The following is a 19,299-nucleotide window of genomic DNA, read 5'->3' as shown; positions in this document are numbered from 1 at the left end:
AGGGCTTTATTTATAAAGCAGTGATTATGAAGAAATGATGTGTATATATTTCTCATCCTAAATAATACCTATTTAATTTTCTCATTGTTTTCTACTCCTTCTCTCTCTCTAGGAAGAACGTGTTGTGAATCACATGGCAGCAAAGATTATTGAAAATGTCTGCACTACCTTTTCTGCTCAGGCCCAGGGCTTTATTACAGGAGAAACTGGGCCTGTTTTATGGTACCTATTCAAACATTCTACCGTTGATTCTCTTAGGATAACTGCAATATCGGTAAGATGGAGCATCTTTTGGGGATATATTTGCATGTATTTAAATACCAAGCTTGAAGAACTGTGCTAGATACAGAGTAACTTTCATTGGATAGGTAGAAATCTCAGAGTAACAGTTGGTGAGAACAGTAATTTGATTTTCTCCTGAAGCAGGAGGACTGTCAGGAGATTCCAATAGGATCTTGTATGACCATGAATTACAGTTTCAAAAACTATTTGGAGGTGATAGTGGAAAACCATGACAGTGGTTAGGGTGCAGGATTTGGTTTGGTATATTTCTAGTGTCCCTTGACTTTTCCTGTTAGCTCCCTCTTTCAGACTTTATGTTAAATGGGTTTATCATGTGGTTCAAGTGAATTCATATTAATGTTCAAGCATCTGTGATTTTGCAGTTTCTGTATTTTGATTGGTTGTCTACTGCTTTGCTTCCATGGTTATAATGACTTGATGTAAAGGATAATTATGTATGAAGATGTGTTAACCTGGTTGTATCAATTTAATAGTCGGTTGAACAGATACAGGCCTTTCTCATGTGATTTATTTATATACTCTTTTTGATCACCAGTGTTATCTGGACTCTCAACGTTATCTGGTACCCTCCCTGTATTTCTCTAGTCTCCTCCTTCTTGTGCTTCTCACTGTGCCAATTTCAGACCTTATCCTCTTTCCTTAACCCTCCAATCCCATGGTTTCCCTCCTGCATCCTCAGTAAATGGCTTCCCCCTCAGTAAATACTTCCCAGAGAAAAATGGAGACATCCAGCGGGAATTATCCCAGTGTCTGTCTTACACATCTTTGGACCTATTTGCATCCACAACTATCCTGCCTCAGTTCTTTCTCTCCTGTTACAGCTGATGAACTGTCCCTTCTCCTGTCAGAGACAAACGTGTCCATGATTCTTCCATCTCTTCTTTTTTTGAGAGTCTCAACTCAAATGGTTATTTTTGCTCTTTCCTAAATCCTTACCTTCTCCTTGTGTACTAGATCTTTCTAATCAGTGTTCAGGTATTCTTTACCACATTAAAAATAAAAAGACACACATAAAAACATATCCAGAGTTTCTTAGGAGGTACCTCCATCCCTCCTCCCCCTGTCCCCCCCACCCCACCCCACCCCACCCCAGCCGTACTTCTTTAAAGGGTTATTGCCACAAGCTTGCTCCTTTCTGGCCTGTTTTCTCTTCAACCCTATCTGGTATCTGTCCTAAAAACACCAGTGAACTTTCTCAAGGCATCTTTGAGTCACATCTTAAGGCATTCGTTTTAATCCTGGACGTTTAAAAAAAAAACCTTGCTTTAATTGGGTTTATATTATCATTTTCATTTTTATGCTCAGCATGATTTCTTTTCTTGGCAGAGATTTTTTTCCAGTTGTTCCCACCCAAGTCTCACACCTTCTAGCTCTTTCTTCGTTTGACACATTAAGCTTCACTCTTTGATCTTGGGCTTTTTATATTTTGTTCTTAGTGTTCATCTAATTTATTAATTTTTGACTGTAATTTTTCCGATTTCCTCCAAAATGTCTCTTCTGCTCCAGGATCATGTTCAGTATCATATGTTATATATTGTTTTCATATTTCTTTAGTCTCCTTCAGTTTGAAACAGTTCCCTAGCATTTCTGGGAACTTCATGTCATTTACAGGTTTAAAGGACACAGGGCTTGTCTTTTGTAGGGCAAGGCTCAACTTGGGTCTATATAGTGTTTTCCCGTTAAACCTCCTTAACATCATTGAGGACCCTTACCTGTAGCATATGCCTCTGTGATGGTTGCCATATGATGACCATCTGTTTCATTCCTTTTATATCAGAGATTGGCAAATACTTTCTATAAAGGGCCAGATGATATGTATCTTGGGCTTTGATGACCACATATGGTCTGTGTTCCATATTCTCTTTGTTTGTTTTCTTTAACACTTTAAAAATGTAAAAACCATTGTACATTGTTCTCATGAGCTGTACAAAAACAGGCCTTTGGTATTGGTTGGAATTCTATTTTAAAGAAGCTCTTTCCCTTCTCCCACACGTATGTGTGTATTTATATCCTTATGATCATGGATACCTTTTTTTTTTTTTTTTTTTTGTGGTACGCGGGCCTCTCACTGCTGTGGCCTCTCTCATTGCGGAGCACAGGCTCCGGACACGCAGGCTCAGCGGCCATGGCTCACGGGCCCAGCCGCTCCGCGGCATGTGGGATCTTCCCAGACTGGGGCATGAACCCGTGTCCCCTGCATTGGCAGGCAGACTCCCAACCACTGCACCACCAGGGAGGCCCCATGGATACCTATTTTATTCAATGAATTGTAATGTGATACTACTATTACCACTATTATTATTTATTGTTTGGATGCTCAGATCATCCTAGAAGCCTTACAAGCTGGCTTTTGTGTCACATTGACCTATTTCTTTTTTTAAAAAATAAATTTATTTATTTATTTTATTTTTGCTGCATTGGGTCTTCATTGCTGCGCGGGGTTTCTCTAGTTGCAGCCAGCAGGGGCTACTTACTCTTCATTGTGGTGCTCAGGCTTCTTATTGAGGTGGCTCCTCTTGTGGAGCATGGGCTCTGGGCACACAGGCTTCAGTAGTTGTGGTGTACAGGCTCAGCAGTTGTGGCACACGGGCTTAGTTGCTCTGCGGCATGTGAGATCTTCCTGGACCAGGGCTCGAACCCGTGTTCTCTTCATTGGCAGGTGGATTTTTAACCACTGTGCCACCAGGGAAGCCCCCATTGACCTATTTCTGTCATCGATCACTTCCGTACTTTCTGACACCATGCAGTTTCTGGGCTACTTTTGTACTTGCTCTGTCAGCCCTGGAACCAATCATTTCTCCAAGGGACCTTTGGTATTTAGAAACCACGATCTGAGTGCTGTGCTTATTGCTATGGGGTGTTATTGTTTTCAGGCCTTCTTAGTATTCAGAGCTAGAAAAAAGTATAGGTACTCATAATACGCACGCATATAGAATTGTTCTTATATCATCATTGTGGGTATTTGGAACAAAACTCATGCATTCATATTGATACTTCCAATTTGAATCCCATACGTAGGATTCTTTTTAGCCTTCCCATTTTCTGTGTTTGTAAATCTAATCTCATACAGAAACCTGGTTTCAGTTATTCTCAGTATATTTACTGATCTGTTCAATCAGTTAATTTATTCATTCAGCGTAACAGACTCCATCCACTCTGGCTGCTGCCTCTATGTCATTCTCTTTCTCCCGTGTCACTGCCGAGTGTGTCCTGAGCCACTTGTGCTCAGTGCTCCCATTCCCCTCTGACCTCTTTCCTCAGAATCTGATGTATTGCCCTTGGGAGGGGAAGGTAAGGGAAGATAGACTAAGGAAAACAAAGGGTTAGGTATCATTTTTGTTGCTTTATCTTCCCTAATTCCTTCCCCTTCGCTGTTTACATCCAGCCAGTCAACCTGTCCTCTGATTCTAATTCATAGATACTGCTCAGATCTGTCTGCCTCTCTCTGCAGCTCTGCTGCTGCCTCCATAATCCAGGCCACCACCATCTCTCACTGAGACCAGTGGAGTGGCCTTAACTGGTCTCCCACGGCCAGTTTGCTGCTCCACTAGTTCCATTTTGCATACAGGGTGAACTTCATAAAATCACATCTCCTCTTCTTACTGCTCTGCTAAAACTTTTCAGCATCTTAAAAAAAATTTTTTTTTAAAGGACGATAATACTAGATAAATACTACAGAGTACTAGGTAGAAGTTAAGAATTGGCAAGTGCTTTGAGTTTCAGGATAAAATTTAATGTTTAAAGCAATTAGCACATTTTGTGGGGTAAATCAGTTATGCTAGCTTATTTTACTATAATCCCTTATAGACTGTAAACTCCTGGAAAGCCAGGACTGTGTTTTGTTCATCTTTCTGTCAGTTTGAAGCCAGGTCTTTGGTTGCAGGTTTGGACTTTTCCTGCAAAGGTTGGTATGGAGCCTCTTGTCTCACGTCATGAGTGGAGGGCAGGAGGTTGATAACATTAAACGTTCTTCTTTACTTGGGCTACAAGGGGAAATAGGCCACAAAGGTCCTGCTAATAATAGAATGGGGAATACAGTATGAGATCATTGTTTGGGGATCCTAAAACAACGTTATTCTAACATCATAATCTTAAGAAAATTTCACCTGCCTTAAGAAGATTCATTAAAGGTTGAGGATATAGAAACTGAACATACACATCCTGAAGACACTTTACACAGATTCCTAGAGGGATGACAGTTGAATTTTCCCCAGCACGCCTTACAGAGCTGAACTTCTTTTTTGGTTTCTTTTCCGATAACAACCTCTCAGGAATGTGCTCTGGAGGTTAACATACCCATTTAGTGATAAAGATCAGAATTCTTCACGTGACTTTCAGGATGTTGGGTGATTTTTGCCTCTGCCTGCCTCTTTTGTCACATCTCCTAACACTCATTCCCTCACTCACTGTGCTTCAATGACACACATGTTCTGATATTTTCAAGAATTTCCAAGCACTCTTCGGCCTCAAGACTTTTCCCCTTTCTATTCCCTGTGCCCAGGATGCCTTCCTCCGGCTTTTCACATGGCCGATTCTTCATCTTTTAGTTCTCAGCTTAAATGTTACCTCTTTCATCAGGATGTTTCTTGCCCCTCGTGTCTCTTTGTATTTTCTGTCATAGCAGTCAACACAGCTGTATTTATGCAACCTATGTATGCACGTCATCATACATCCTGTTAGGAGGTCAGTTCTAGGAAGGTAGGGACCCTGTTGCCGTTGTTCCCTCCCGAGCACGTGTGGTAGGTGCCCGGTGGATATCCGTTGACTTGATGGCTGCAAGAGCAAGGCTGGAGGATGGTGTCATCAGTGCTGAGTCACCAACTTGCTCCTTGTTCCGTGTGTTACCAGTCTGTGCCTACTGCCTGTGTCACTGATTTTCTGACCCATTTCTCCTAGTCATCTCTTGGCCCCATAGAGTCCCCCTGGACCAGTGTGATGTAGATGACCAGCATTAACATCACCTGGGAACTTGTTAGAAACACAGGTTTCTGGACCCTGACCCAGACCTGCTGACTCAGAATCTCTGCGGGGAGAGGCCCAGTAATCTGCATTCTAACAAGCCTCCAGGTGCTTCTAATGCCTGCTGAAGTTCGAGAACCACTGCCCTAGACCTTGGAGCTCTTGAAAAACACTGGCCTGGCTTGGAGTGAAAGATGGCTAATGAATCCTTCCCGCTCACGAGTGGTGGCATCCATTGCTTAGGGATTAGTTGTTGAAGGGAGCGGACCTGACTTGGGAAGTGTATTGAATGCATAAAAGGGTTCCTAGAATGATTAGGATACAGGGAATCTCTGTATGAGCCACAGTGGGAACGAGAGAAACCTTTAGAGTTAGACTGAGTAGAATGGCTCCCGTGAGGGAGGTTACTGGGCTAATTATAATTACTGAAGTGCTGAGAGGAAAGGTGACAAAGTGAAGAGTTTTTCGGGGCAGTGGTTCTCACTGGGGTTGGAGGGGAGCTTTTCAACAACACTGACTACTTCCTCCTCTCTCTCCACCCCCTGCCCCTGTTCTGATGTGTCTTAAGATCTCAGAGGTCAGATGAGAGTGTGTCTAGTTTGAAAAAGTTCCCAATGTAATTTTCATATGACATGAAAAAATCATTCAAAAGACAGAAAAGAAATGGTTCTTAAACTTATTCCGTGGTGATTGTGTTCATGTTTCTAATAGATATGCCGCCTTCAGTTTTGAATTAATCTCTTTCTTAGACGTTGCTTTTAATAAATAGATGGTCACAGATTCTGGAGGTAACACAATGTCCTTTTGGAGGCAAATTTTGAAGTGAATTTTGAACTGGAAGTGTTCTTTCCAATTTTAAAATGTAGTCTCAAGCTCTATTTTATTAAGTAAATATTTCAAAACCTAATCACTGAAGGTCTATCTTGAGATTTAATTTTTTTTTGATTTGGAGAATACAAGCCCTCGTGTGCTCTTAAGCTTCTGTGAGCTTTCAGCTGTGTTTGATATGCAGAAGTGATGGGTTAAAAGTTATTTGCTGCGTGAGCTCTTCAAAATGGAAGGTAGGTTAGGCTTTTGAGCAGCTTTCTGTAGAGGAGAACTTCCAGTTGCCCTCATGTTGCTTTGAATACACTTAGAAGCAGTCTGGACAAACCTTGTATCAAGAAACATCCCCATTATGATTGCGTAGGGATTTTATATCAATAGGAAGTCAGTTGTGCTGTGCAAGCCTCTCTAAGAATTGTTACAGTGCTAATGAGACTTACTGTTCATTGTCTCGAAGCCAGTTTAAGGGAGACCGCTAAATGTCCTTGAAAAATTCTAATCGTAGCGTGATCTTTAGGGGCTCTGTTTAGACTGCTCTTACTGTTTTTAATCCAGGGATTGAATAATCTTTGAAATAATATTGACTGAAATAATAAAATCTGTTTTCTTAATTGAAATATAATTGATTCACAATATTATATTAGTTTTAGGTGTACAGCATAGTGATTCGGTATTTTTACAGATTATACTCCATTAAATGCTATTCCAAGATAATGCTGTTATTTCCTGTGCTATATTCTGTATCCTTATTGCTTATCTATTTTATACATAAGTTTGTATCTCTTAATCCCATACCCATGACTTGCCCCTTCCCCTTTTTCTCTCCCGTCTGGTAACCACTAGTTTGTTTTCAGTATCTGTGAGTCTGTTTCTGTTTTCCTATACACATCGGTTTGTATTACTTTTAAAAATTCCACATGTAAGTCATATCATTACAGTATTTGTCTTTGTCTGATTTATTTCACTAAGCATAATATTCTCTAGGTCCATCCACATTGCTGCAAATGGCAGTTTCCTTCTTTTTTATGGCTGAGTAGTATTCCATTGTGTATATATGTACTACATATTCTTTATCCACTCATCTGTTGTTTAGGTTTCTTTCGTATCTTGGGTATTGTAAATAGTGCTGCTGTGAACATTGGGGTGCATCTATGTTTTCGAATTAGTGTTCTCATTTTTTTCTAGATATATACCCAGGAGTGGAGTTCCTGAGTCATGTGGTAGTCCTATTTTTAGAGTTTTGAGGAACATCCATAGCAGATGCACCAATTTGCATTTCCACCAATAATGTACAAGGGTTCCCTTTTCTCCGCATCTCCTCCAACATTTGTTATTTGTAGACCTTTTTTTAAAATTATTTCTTTGGCTGTGTTGGGTCTTCGTTGCTGTGCACAGGCTTTCTCTAGTTGTGGCGAGTGGGGCCTACTCTTCGTTGAGGTGTGCGGACTTCTCATCGCGGTGGCTTCTCTTGTTGCGGAGCATGGGCTCTAGGGTGCGCGGGCCTCAGTATTTGTGGTACGCAGGCTCAGTAGCTGTGGCCGGAGGGCTCTAGAGCACAGGCTCAGCAGTTGTGGCACATGGGCTTAGTTGCTCCATGGCATGTGGGATCTTCCTGGACCAGGGCTCGAACCCGTGTCCCCTGCATTGGCAGGCAGATTCTTAATCACTGTGCCACCACGGAAGTCCCTGTAGACCTTTTGATGATAGATATTCTGACAGGTGTGAGGCCACTGTTAGCCTGATACCAAAATCAGACAAAGACACTACAAAAAATAACAGGCCAATATCTTTGATGAACATAGGTGCAGAAATTCTCGACAAAATATTCGCAGAACAAATCCAACAGTATGAAAAAAGGATCATACACCATAATCAAGTTGTATTTATTCTAGGGATGCAAGGATGGTTCAACGTTTGCAAATCAATCAGTAAGGTGCACCACATTAACAAAAGGAAGAATAAAAATCACACGATAATCTCAGTAGATGCAGAAAAAGCATTTGACAAAATTCAACATCCCTTCATGCTAAAAACTTTCATTGAAGTGGGTATAGAGGAAACATATCTCAACATTATAAAGGCCATTTATGACAAATCCACACTACCATTATACTCAGTGGTGAAAAGCTGAAAGCTTTTCCTCTAAATTCAGAAATAAGACAAGGATGTTCACTCTCACCACCTCTATTTAACACTGTATTGGAGGTCCTAGCCGTAGCAATCAGGCAAGAAAATTAAATAAAAGGCATCATCTAAATTGGAAGGGAAGAAGTAAATTGTCACTGTTTGCAGATGACATGATACTTTATATAGAAAAACCTAAAGTCTTCACCAAAAAACTATTAGAAGTAATAAGTGAACTCAGTAAAGATTCAGGATACAAGATTAATATACAGAAATTTGTTGCTTCTGTATACACTAATAATGAACTATCAGAAAGAGAAATTTAAAAAAATATCACATCAAGGGACTTCCTTGGTGGTCTAGTGGTTGAGACTCCAAGCTTCCACTGCAGCGGATGCAGGTTTGATCCCTGGTTGGGGAACTAAGATCCTGCATGTCATGTGGCCAAAAATTTAAAATTAAAAAATAAAGTAAAATCACATCAAAAATACTAAAATACCTAGGAATAAACTTAACCACGGAGGTGAAAGACCTATACTCTGAAAACTATAAACACTGTTGAAGGAAATTGAAGATGATTCAAAGAAATGGAAAGGTATCCCATGCTCTTGGATTGGAAGAATTAATATCAAAATGACCATACTGTCTAAAGCAATCTATTAGAGTTAATGCAATTCCTATCAAAATACAACATTTTTCACAGAATTAGAACAAATAATCCTAAAATTCTTGTGGAACCACAAAAGATCCCTAATTGCCGAAGCAATCTTGAGAAAAAGGAATGAAGCTGGTGGCACCACACTCCCAGGCTTCAGACTATACTACAGAGCTACAGTAATCAAAAAGTATGGTGGGCTTCCCTGGTGGCGCAGTGGTTGAGAGTCTGCCTGCTGATGCAGGGGACACGGGTTTGTGCCCCGGTCCGAGAAGATCCCACATGCTGCGGAGCAGCTGGGCCCGTGAGCCATGGCTGCTGAGCCTGCGCATCCAGAACCTGTGCTCCGCAACGGGAGAGGCCACAACAGTGAGAGGCCTGCGTGCCGCAAAAACAAAGCAAAACAAAACAAAAAAAACAGTATGGTACTGGCACAAAAACAGACACATAGATCAATGGAACAGAATAGAGAGCCTGGAAATAAACCTATGCACCTATGGTCAATCAGTCTTCAATAAAGGAGGTAAGAATATACAATGGGGAAAAGACAGTCTCTTCAATAGATGGGTCATCATTTTCCCTTCTTTACTACTCTCTGTCCTTCACCTGAGAGATACATCAGACAAATTTCCCTTCTGAGAACCTGCTCTGCTCTTTGTGTCTCCATGTGAATACTTGTCCTCTTCTCTCTGGCTAGAATTTTCTTTACTTACTTTTTCACCTTACTTTCCCACTCACCTTCGAAAACCGACTCAATTATCATTTTCCTTATGTAGCTTTTGTTCACTTGCTTTTCCTGCCTTTCCAAGCATAATTGAGCCCATTTCTGTTACAACACATTAAATTCTATTAGTTTATTAATTTTAAGTTTCACCTTTGATAGTCTATGAGCAGTTGAGGAGTAGCTCAGGGGTCTGATTACCTTGGTTTGAATTCTAGCTTTGCCATTTACTAGCTATACGCCTTTGAGCAAGTTACTTAAATATTCTGTGCCTTAGTTTTATCACCTATAAAATGGGGTTAATAATAATACCTTTCATGTATGTTATTTGGAAGGATTAAATGAGGTAGTCTTCAGATATTCTCAGATCATGTTTTTTACATACTGAACAATAAACAAATACTTTTATGACTATTTTTCAACCCTTAGCTTAGTGTCTGCACAAAGAAGGCTTATCTTAATGTTTTTTATTAAAGTTTTTCTGTGTAGACTCATGAATTATTTTCTCATTTTAGTTAACTCATAATGCATATGATCATTGTAAGAGTTTCTAATGTTTTACAGCAACTTAAGTATTGGTAGCTGGATTATTGTTTTAATTTTACCTGTGTTGAAATTGCCCAAATTTCTTATGCCAAGGTAAGTAATGAAGGAGCAAGGTAAACACCTTCTACTCCTTTCCACAGAAGTATTTGTTCTCATTCGGGAGACTGGTTCATGGGCTTGGAGTAGTCTGATGGATCTGTTCTCCTGTCCCTGCAGGCCTTGTGTAGAGTCACTCGCCATTCTCCTACTGCCTTCCAGAATGTTATTGAGAACGTGGGACTGACCTCAGTAATAAACTCCCTGGCCTCTGCCATCTGCAGAGTCCAGCAGTACATGTTGACCTTATTCAGTGCTATGCTGTCCTGTGGGATTCATCTTCAGAGGCTAATCCAAGAAAAGGTTTGACCTGTTACTCTATTTGAAAAATTGTTGTGTTCTCCTACAATTTTAGTGGCTCAATAAGCAATGTATCTCTGTAGAATTTATTTTTCATCTCAAGGGGCCCTTTTGAACTTTGCCAAACCTCTGTACCACAGGGCATTCATCTGAAGTTGTTATAAACTCTTTTAGTGATTAAAATAGAAATCTGCCTGCGTGTCCCATTTTAGTAATGAAAAGTTAGAAAATTTATGAGTCCTTCTTACATGCTAATATTTCTTATGCCTCCTTGTCCTCAGCCGTCATCTCTTTTCCCATATCCCTTGCCTGCCTTAAGGAGGGGTCCCTTTATATTCTCTGTTTGCCCTGATTCATTTTTATTCCTTTCCTTGTCCTAATACCCTGCCAGTACACATAACCTTCAGAGCTCCCTTTCTCTTGTTTTTAACTTAGTCTCCTTCCAATCGTTTGATATTCCTTTATTTTATGGAGTGTAGAGTTTGTAAGTATTCAGTTCGTATCAGAAAACTACATAGCTACAAAGAAGTCCCTGTAGTAGCTTTCCTCAAAGTGTCTTCTCTAGTGCCTGCTAAGGAGTGATCCCTGGACCAGAAACATTGCATCACCTGGGAGCGTGTTGGATACACAGACCCTCAGGCCCCACCCACACCTGCTGAATCAGAATTGACATTTTAATGAGGTCTCTTGAGGACTTGTTGGAACTTTATGGTTGGAGAATCCCTGCCCTTGAACATTAGTGTTCAGTGAGGTGTTAACAGGTGAAAAAAGTGGACCATGGTTATATACCCATTTGGAAAGCAATGAGTCAGACATATTTTCAGTTGTACAACCTTTTCCACTTTTTCGTGTGCTCATGTATATTATGAACCTTCATGAGGGTAGTGTAGTATGCAGTATTCTTTATACTTATTGGACCAATTACCCTTTTTCTGAGGGGAGATAACTGTCAAATTGGAGTTTTGTACAACATGGTGAAGGTAACACTGTTAGGAAGTATGGAATGGGGCCACTTAAATATAGTGTTTGCCATGTTTCTCCTGCATGAAATGCAACACGTTAAATTTGGTTTTTTATAAAACTAAAAATTTCAGTAATTAATAATTGTCAGGCTTACATAATAAACTTGATCTTGAAAGTCAAAATAGAAAGCAATCCATTTTTTGCCTTTAATTAATCTGATTTAATTCTGTGAAGAAATTTGAGCCTCAGAGAAAGTATAGTCTGTGTCTAATTTTTTGCTATTAAATTTTCCAAGTCATTGTATTAGAAAAAGTACCACTTGAGTAGTTTTGCTATGCAAATTGTGGTAAGAGAGGCTGAGAGTTTTATTTTTCTCGGATTTATTGAGTTTAAGATATTTCACAAAGGTAGTAAAAGAATATGCACTAATTAATATGACTTTGTTTTATAATGTTTAATGTCCCATGTATCTTAAATAAATGATTGAATAATTACATGTATTAAATGAGAAATAATCTTTTGATTTTAACTAATATTGGCACTTAAAAACTTTTTTTAAATTGTGGTTAAAACATAAAATTTACTGTTAACCATTCTTTTTTTTTTTTTTTTTTTTGGTGTTACACGGGCCTCTCACTGCTGTGGCCTCTCCGTTGCAGAGCACAGGCTCCGGATGCACTGGCTCAGCGGCCATAGGTCACGGACCCAGCCGCTCCACGGCATGTGGTATCTTCCCGGACCAGGGCACAAACCCGTGTCCCCTGCATCGGCAGGCGGACTCTCAACTACTGCGCCACCAGAGAAGCCCTGTTAACCATTCTTAAGTGTACAGTTAGGAGTGTTAAGTAGATTCACATTGTTGTGAAACAGAGCTCCAGAACTCTGTCAACTTGTTTAGCAGAAGCTGTATATCCATTGTATATTTTGGGTGTTATGTTTTAAGACTCTGGATTTTATTTAAATCTTCTGTTTTAGTAGGCCTCCTCTGACACCGAACTGGCAGAGGAAGGATGGTGATGCTTTGTTCCTTCCAGGTTGGGGTGAAAGTCCAGGTTCCCCTGTAGACTTCTCTTGACACCCGAGGGGTATGGTAGAGCCCCTCCTTACTGCAGGGCAAGGGTGGAAATCCAGACTTTCCACTGGGCTTCTTCCTATGCCCCCCTGGCTGGTAGGGGGAGGGCTCCTCATTATTCCTCCACTGACACTGGTTGGGTAGGGGTGGGCGCCCCATTCCTGGTGGAAGGTGGTAAAGTTGCAGGCTTCCCACTTGCCTCCTCTGATGCCATCCCAGCAGAAAGAAGGAGGGGAACGTGATTGCTGCTATAAATGGGTGGAGGTCCAGGCGTCCCATCAGTATCTCTACTGATACCATGGTTGGGGCCAGGGGGCCTTGTTATTGCTGGGTTGGGATGAAAGTCCCAGCTCTCTCTTGGTCCTTTCTATTTCCCTGGCAGGGAAGAGTGTTGGGGTGCCTTGTTACAGTCACGTGAGGGTAGGAGGCTAGTCACTCCTCTTGCCCCTTGCTGAAGGGGCCATCGTCTTTCCGTGGTGTTCGGCTAGAGTAGAGTAGCTGTTGTCTTAATGTTTTTGGTCTTTCCACGCTGCCCCTTTCCTGATCCTTTGGCTTGAGAGAGCTGATTTTTCCTGTGTATTTGTGTTTGTGTGCTGTTTGGCTCCTGGATTATCCAGCACCCAATCTGGGATGTATGAGGCAGAGAGAAAACCCAGCAAACTCAGTGATATATTGATCCTCAGGTGCTGAGGCCTCTAACCATTCTGCATCTTTTCTGTCTTGTCCTATAATCTTTAAAATGTACCTATGGCCACTCAGTAATATACAGTGAATTGTCATTTAAAAGGTAAGGTTCTATTTTTTTTAATTAAAACAATTTATTATTATAGCGAACATTTATTATAGGCCAGACACTTAGTGACTTATAACCCTGGGTTGTTCTCAAATGAGACTTAGTGTGTTGAGTGATTTTGTCAAGTTCATGGAGTTTATAAATGCTAAAGCTGATGCTTAGGCCAGGCAATAAACAAGGAAACAGAATTATTTTGGATAGTGTTAGCGCTCTGAAGAGCATTACACAGGATGATGTTGATAGAGTGTCTTGCAAGGGGAAGTGTGCAGGGAGCGGAGCCAGACACCGTTTGCTGGGAGGGAAGTCAGGGAGGGCCTCTCTGAGGAGGTGATGTTCCAGCTGAGCCCTCAGTGACAAGAAGGAGTGTGCTGTGTGAACCTCAGCAGGAAGAACTTTGTAGTTCAGCTTTCCTGAGGTGTGAGGGGTCATGGGGAGACCTGGGAGGAGAAGGAAGGCCAGCAGTGCTGAACGCAGTGAGCAGTGAGGAGGGGACATAGAAAGAGGCTGAGCGGTAGGAAGAAGACCCGGCTCATGTACGGCTGTGATACTGGCCTTAGGGGTTTCGTTTTTTGTTTTATTTTTACTTAAAGAAAAGTACAAATATTTGTATATAGGTGTGTGTTTTAGGGGCAGGTTTACCAATGTTAGTATTGCTAATTGTGTTTTTTTCAAGTGCTTGGTTGTTAATGGGCTAGAATGAGTGAAAGAGGAAGGGACCCAGGAACAAATACCAGGCTTATTGCTTCCTGCTGGACAGGGAGAAAGAACTGAGCCTGTTTTTTTGGGGGGATTGATGCCTCTATATGGTGATATTTTTTTGTTGTTGAAATTCAGTCCCCAAAAGAGGCCCATGCCATTCCTTTTAAATAAGAGAAATTACTATTTACTGCAGAAAATGTAGTAGAACCTAAAGAAGAAAACAAAATTGACTGTAATTTCACTACCCAGAGCTAATTACCGTTGCCATGTGGGTTTATCTCTTTTTAGCCTTTGGTCCGTATGTCTATGAATTTTATGCATACATTTATACAATTACGATAAAAATGTGTCGATTTATCATTTTCATGAATATGTCATTAAATATACCATAGGAACATTTAAAAAATTACTATATAATTTTTCATTTTGTGCCACTATGGTAACTTAACCCTTCTCCCACTGTTGACCTGTTTTCCTCTGACTTTTTGGTTTGCACTCACCCTGATGCAGTAAGCATCCTGTTTACATACAACTTTTGTTTTTGTTTTTTTGCGGTACGCGGGCCTCTCACTGTTGGGGCCTCTCCTGTTGTGGAGCACAGGCTCTGGACGCGCAGGCTCAGCGGCCATGGCTCACGGGCCCAGCTACTCCGCGGCATGTGGTATCTCCCTGGACTGGGGCATGAACCCGTGTCCCAGGCATTGGCAGGCAGACTCTCAACCACTGCACCACCAGGGAAGCCCTACATACAACTTTGTGTCTGCTGCTAGTAGATCACCACAGGTGTTATGCACACTGAGAAGGCTGTGCATAGACAATGCTAAATTGTTCTCTGGAAAGGTAGATGATGAGAGTACAATTTACTTGTGATGGTGTGAAAAGTGTTCACAGCTATGGTGACAAGGGAACTCTTTTGAGTTACAAATCATGTGTTCTGCATATTCAAGTAAATAGGAAAATTGGGCAAAACAAAAAGTGACAAACTGTTTTTCTACCCTGTTTTCAAAAAAGAAAAAACAAATGAAACTCTTAAAAGGATACTTTCTGTACCCATGGTAGATGGTCCTTTGTAAGTAATTCTTGCATCATCACTAGATGTAGGGAATTGATAACCTTTTCACAATTCAGATACTTGAGTGACTCTCAGCGAGAAGCTTCTGGAAGGCCTGACCAGGCATAAGAGAAAACCTTGTAAGTTAGGTGTGAGTTTATTTACTAATCTTTGCCCTGTAAACTGATTTTTTAAAAAGAATTCCTGGTTTACTTTGTAGTTTTATTTTTCTCATTCTTCCAAGCTTATTAATGTGTCCTACAAATATTCGATCTTGAAGATCTGGGGCTGGAGGAGTTTGGGAGTGCATAAAGGTGTTTCCTGCCATTTTACTAGGAAGACAGGTATTGGATGCGGTCATTGCAATTTCCCTTAATTATAATATCTACAAACTTAAAGTAGCTAATGCCATTTTAATTTATTTTTATCAGATTATGTTTATAACTTTTTTGAATTTGAGTTTAGTATTGAAAATCCAGAATATATGAGATACAGAATACAGAAGACTAAAATAAACTGCTTAACCATCCCAAAATAATCTCTTTAAAAATTTTGATATATATCTTTCAAATTCATATTTATTGTGCGTATATGTGTACACATACACAGACCTTCACGAATTTCCTTCTCCCTGCTGCCACATACACATGCTACTAGCATCTTTTTACAGTAATTGGATCAGTTGTATACTGTTTGTTCATATTTTTCCTATTCAGTGATGTTGGGATTGTGTGTCTAACTCAGTATAACTCTTCAATATTGTTTTTAAAGTGTTATGACGTTCCATCATGTGAAGTTATCCCAATGCATTCCAGCAGTTCACTACTGCACATTTTAAAATTTCCTTTTTTTGCCAGGGAGAACATTCTTATGGCTAAATTTTTTCACATGGGCATCTGTAATTATTCCTTTAGGATAAACTTTTAAGTAAAATTAAGCACTATCTTAGCTGCTCCTCCCAGAGTCTCTCATCAAGGATTTTATATTCAATATCTTGGGTGTTCTGTTACAGAGACCACAGGTAGGTGTATGAACATGGAAGAGATCAGTTCCCATGAACTCTTCCTGAGGAATCTGTCAGAGGATGAGCTTTAGACAACCAAGAAATGTTTGAGTAAGTTAAGACCAAGTAATGTGGGACTTCCCTGGTGGCGCAGTGGTTAAGAATCCACCTGCCAATGCAGGGGACATGGGTTTGATCCCTGGTCTGGGAAGATCCCACGTGCCGCAGAGCGACTAAGCCCGTGTGCCACAACTACTGAGCCTGTGCTCTAGAGCCTGCGAGCCACAACTACTGACACCTGTGCACCTAGAGCCCGAGCTCTGCAACAAGAGAAGCCACCACAGTGAGAAGCCCACGCACCGCAACAAAGAGTAGCCCCTGATCACTGCAACTAGAGAAAGCCGTGCAGCAACGAAGACCCAATACAACCAAAAATAAATAAATAATTAAAATAAAAATTAGAAACAAACAAAACAGGGCTTCCTTGGTGGCTCAGTTGTTGAGAGTCTGCCTGCCGATGCAGGGGACACGGGTTTGTGACCCGGTCCAGGAAGATCCCACATGCCGCGGAGCGGCTGGGCCCATGGGCCACGGCCGCTGGGGCTGCGCGTCCGGAGCCTGTGCCCCGCAACGGGAGAGGCCACAACAGTGAGAGACCCGTGTACTGAGAACAAAACAAAACAAAACAAAAAAAACAACAACCCAGTGCCCGATTCTTGATGTTAGAAAATTGAAAATATATAAAACCCCGGGAACCCTACTCTGCTGTATTTCAATTAATTGAGCATAGTATACTCACATCAACTTTTTTACAAGTTACATAGATTCAAACATCTGCCTCATTTATTTATTTATTTTTGAGGTATGTGACCTTGAATGTACTTTGTAACTGCATAATCAGTGATGCATACATTGCACTTCATATGCTTTGGGGTCACTTAACAATTTAAACATTACTCTTTAAAGTCATACCGTGTTTCACAGGTGGGTTTGTTCATGCTCGTTGGTAAGATGATTTCCTCCTGGGTGTTACTGACTACGGATACTGCCTTTCTAATTTTTGTCTTATTTGCTAGTTTTGACAGGAGCTGCTGTCCATTTTTATTTTAGCAGTCTAGTTTGACTGGAGCTGTTGCTTCAGGTTTCATGTTTTGACCAAGTAGCACAACAGTGATTAATAATAAGCCGGAAGGTGCAGACCGCTTATGTTGTTTGGAAGTACTATGGAAGATCACTATGAAATTTCATGCATAGAAAACTTTGAAAAATTTGAAAGCTCATTCAGCTCAGGTTTTTTTTTCTCACAAAGTCACTAGGCATCCTGACTCAGTGGTTGCTAATTTAAAATATGGTAATTAGTTTATGCATTTTAATAACATGAGTTTGTATTGACATTTTTTTGTCTACGCTAATAAATGTGTCTATAAGAAACATTTTACTAAGCTACTTGGCTAAACTTCTTTAAGGAAAGTGTAAACCAAAAACAGTTTTAGATTTAATCAGTACATTTTTCACTTCCATCAACCTTAAATGGGAAAATCGTGTCAGTGTATTATCCACATGATTTTTTTTTTTTTTTGAGGCTATTATCATTTGATGGCCAGGCTGTGCTCATTGATTTTCACCTGTGACAGTTGATTGAAACAGATCAGTTTTACCTCTTGAGAAATAAATAACTTGGACGTTCTCTACATCATCATTATTTTTTATTTATCTCATAATTTTGTCCTTATGATATGTACTGGAGGGGTTTTTATCCTTTTGCTTACTTTTGATCAAGATTATCATTTTCTTTGTGATGGAAGCTTCATATATTTCGACCAGTTCCTCACATTGTGAACATTTCATCACGCCATCTTTACATTACGTAGGTATGTCCGCTCTGAAATCACTGCCAAGAACCATTTGAATGTTGGACATGAACTCGTTGTTCCGTGGTTTGGGCTATAGACCTAAACAGCTTCTGTTTTTTTTTTTTTTTTTCTCCACGTGTAAAATTTAGTTATGTTGAGCCAAATGGCAAGATGAATTTAAATCAAAGCTGAATACATAGTGGATTGCAAACTGAAGTGACCCGAGGTCATTTTTGGTTCTCTGAAGTAGCTTTGATTATTCATCCTTGGCACTAGGCTTTGCCTGCAGCCTGTAATCTTCCCTCCTCAGTGTTGTAAGATTAATACTGTTCTAGAGGTCTGGTGCATGTTGCTTAAGATTAAATATGGTGCCCTGGGCAGTTAGTTTTAGGGAGTCAGTCAGTACTGTTCATTTAGTTTTTCTGAAATGACTAAATGAGAATTTATTTAGGGCACAAGATGCTTGTAGGTTTAGATCCAAAATTAGAGTCTGTAGTATATTGTATCTTCTAAGGGACTTGGAATTACTATGTTAGAAACAAATCTTGTATGCAGTTTCTTTTATCTTCGGGTATTTGCTGTGCTAGTTTGTTTCACTCAAAATAATAGGCATTATTTTAGTTTTGCCAGATTGTTAGTAATGGCTGCATAACACTCCGTCAATAAGAAATACGGTAGACCTTATCATCACTTCTTAGTGACATGTCTGTGTTTTTAAAATTATGACCGTTGCTGTACGAAACTTTCGTTGCGCCTGGAAAAATTTCCTCTTTTGTTATATGCTTAAGCTATATTTCACTTTTGCTGTGTAACTACTTCAAAATGTAGTGGCTTAAACAAGAGCAGTAATTTAACTTTGCTCACCAATCTGTAATTTGGGCAAGGTTGGGAGAGATTGAGTGGGAGCTGGAGAATAAACTTTCCAGAAGGCTCACTCAGATGACTGCGAAGTTGGTGCTCGCTGTTCCCTGGGAACCTTACTGGGCTGTGGGCTGGGAGCCTCAGTTGCTTTCCACATGGGCCCCTCAAGGCTGCTTGGGCTTCCTCACAGTGTAGTGGCTGAGTTCCAAGAGAGAGTGTCCCAAGAGAACCAGGCAGAAGCCGCATGGCCTTTCAGAGCTGGCTTTGGAAATCATGTAGTGTCACTTCGGTGACTTCCCTTTCCTTCTCCACCTGCCCTCCCCACATGCATCATTAGTGTTTGTAATGAAAGAAGGTAAAACTGGATATGGGTAGATGCAATCTTTTCTACAATTGGGATTTAACAAATTCCCTGTTTTGGGAATGTTAAGGTGGTTTCTATTTTTGTTTGTCTTATAAACAGTACTACCATGAG

General features: G+C 40.5%; 1 protein-coding gene across 1 annotated transcript in view; it reads left to right on the top strand.

Moving 5' to 3' along the window:
* Window positions 1–19,299, top strand: part of ULK4 (unc-51 like kinase 4) — a 506,210-nt gene that overhangs the window by 96,352 nt on the left and 390,559 nt on the right. The window contains exons 19-20 of the mRNA XM_060164074.1: window positions 113–274; window positions 10,350–10,532. Coding sequence (XP_060020057.1) covers window positions 113–274; window positions 10,350–10,532 — 345 coding nt within the window. The remainder of the gene's footprint in view (window positions 1–112; window positions 275–10,349; window positions 10,533–19,299) is intronic.

This window comes from Lagenorhynchus albirostris, chromosome 10 (assembly GCF_949774975.1).
Source record: "Lagenorhynchus albirostris chromosome 10, mLagAlb1.1, whole genome shotgun sequence".
Taxonomy (NCBI): Eukaryota; Metazoa; Chordata; class Mammalia; order Artiodactyla; family Delphinidae; genus Lagenorhynchus; species Lagenorhynchus albirostris.
This window is presented reverse-complemented; position numbering and strand designations above follow the sequence as displayed.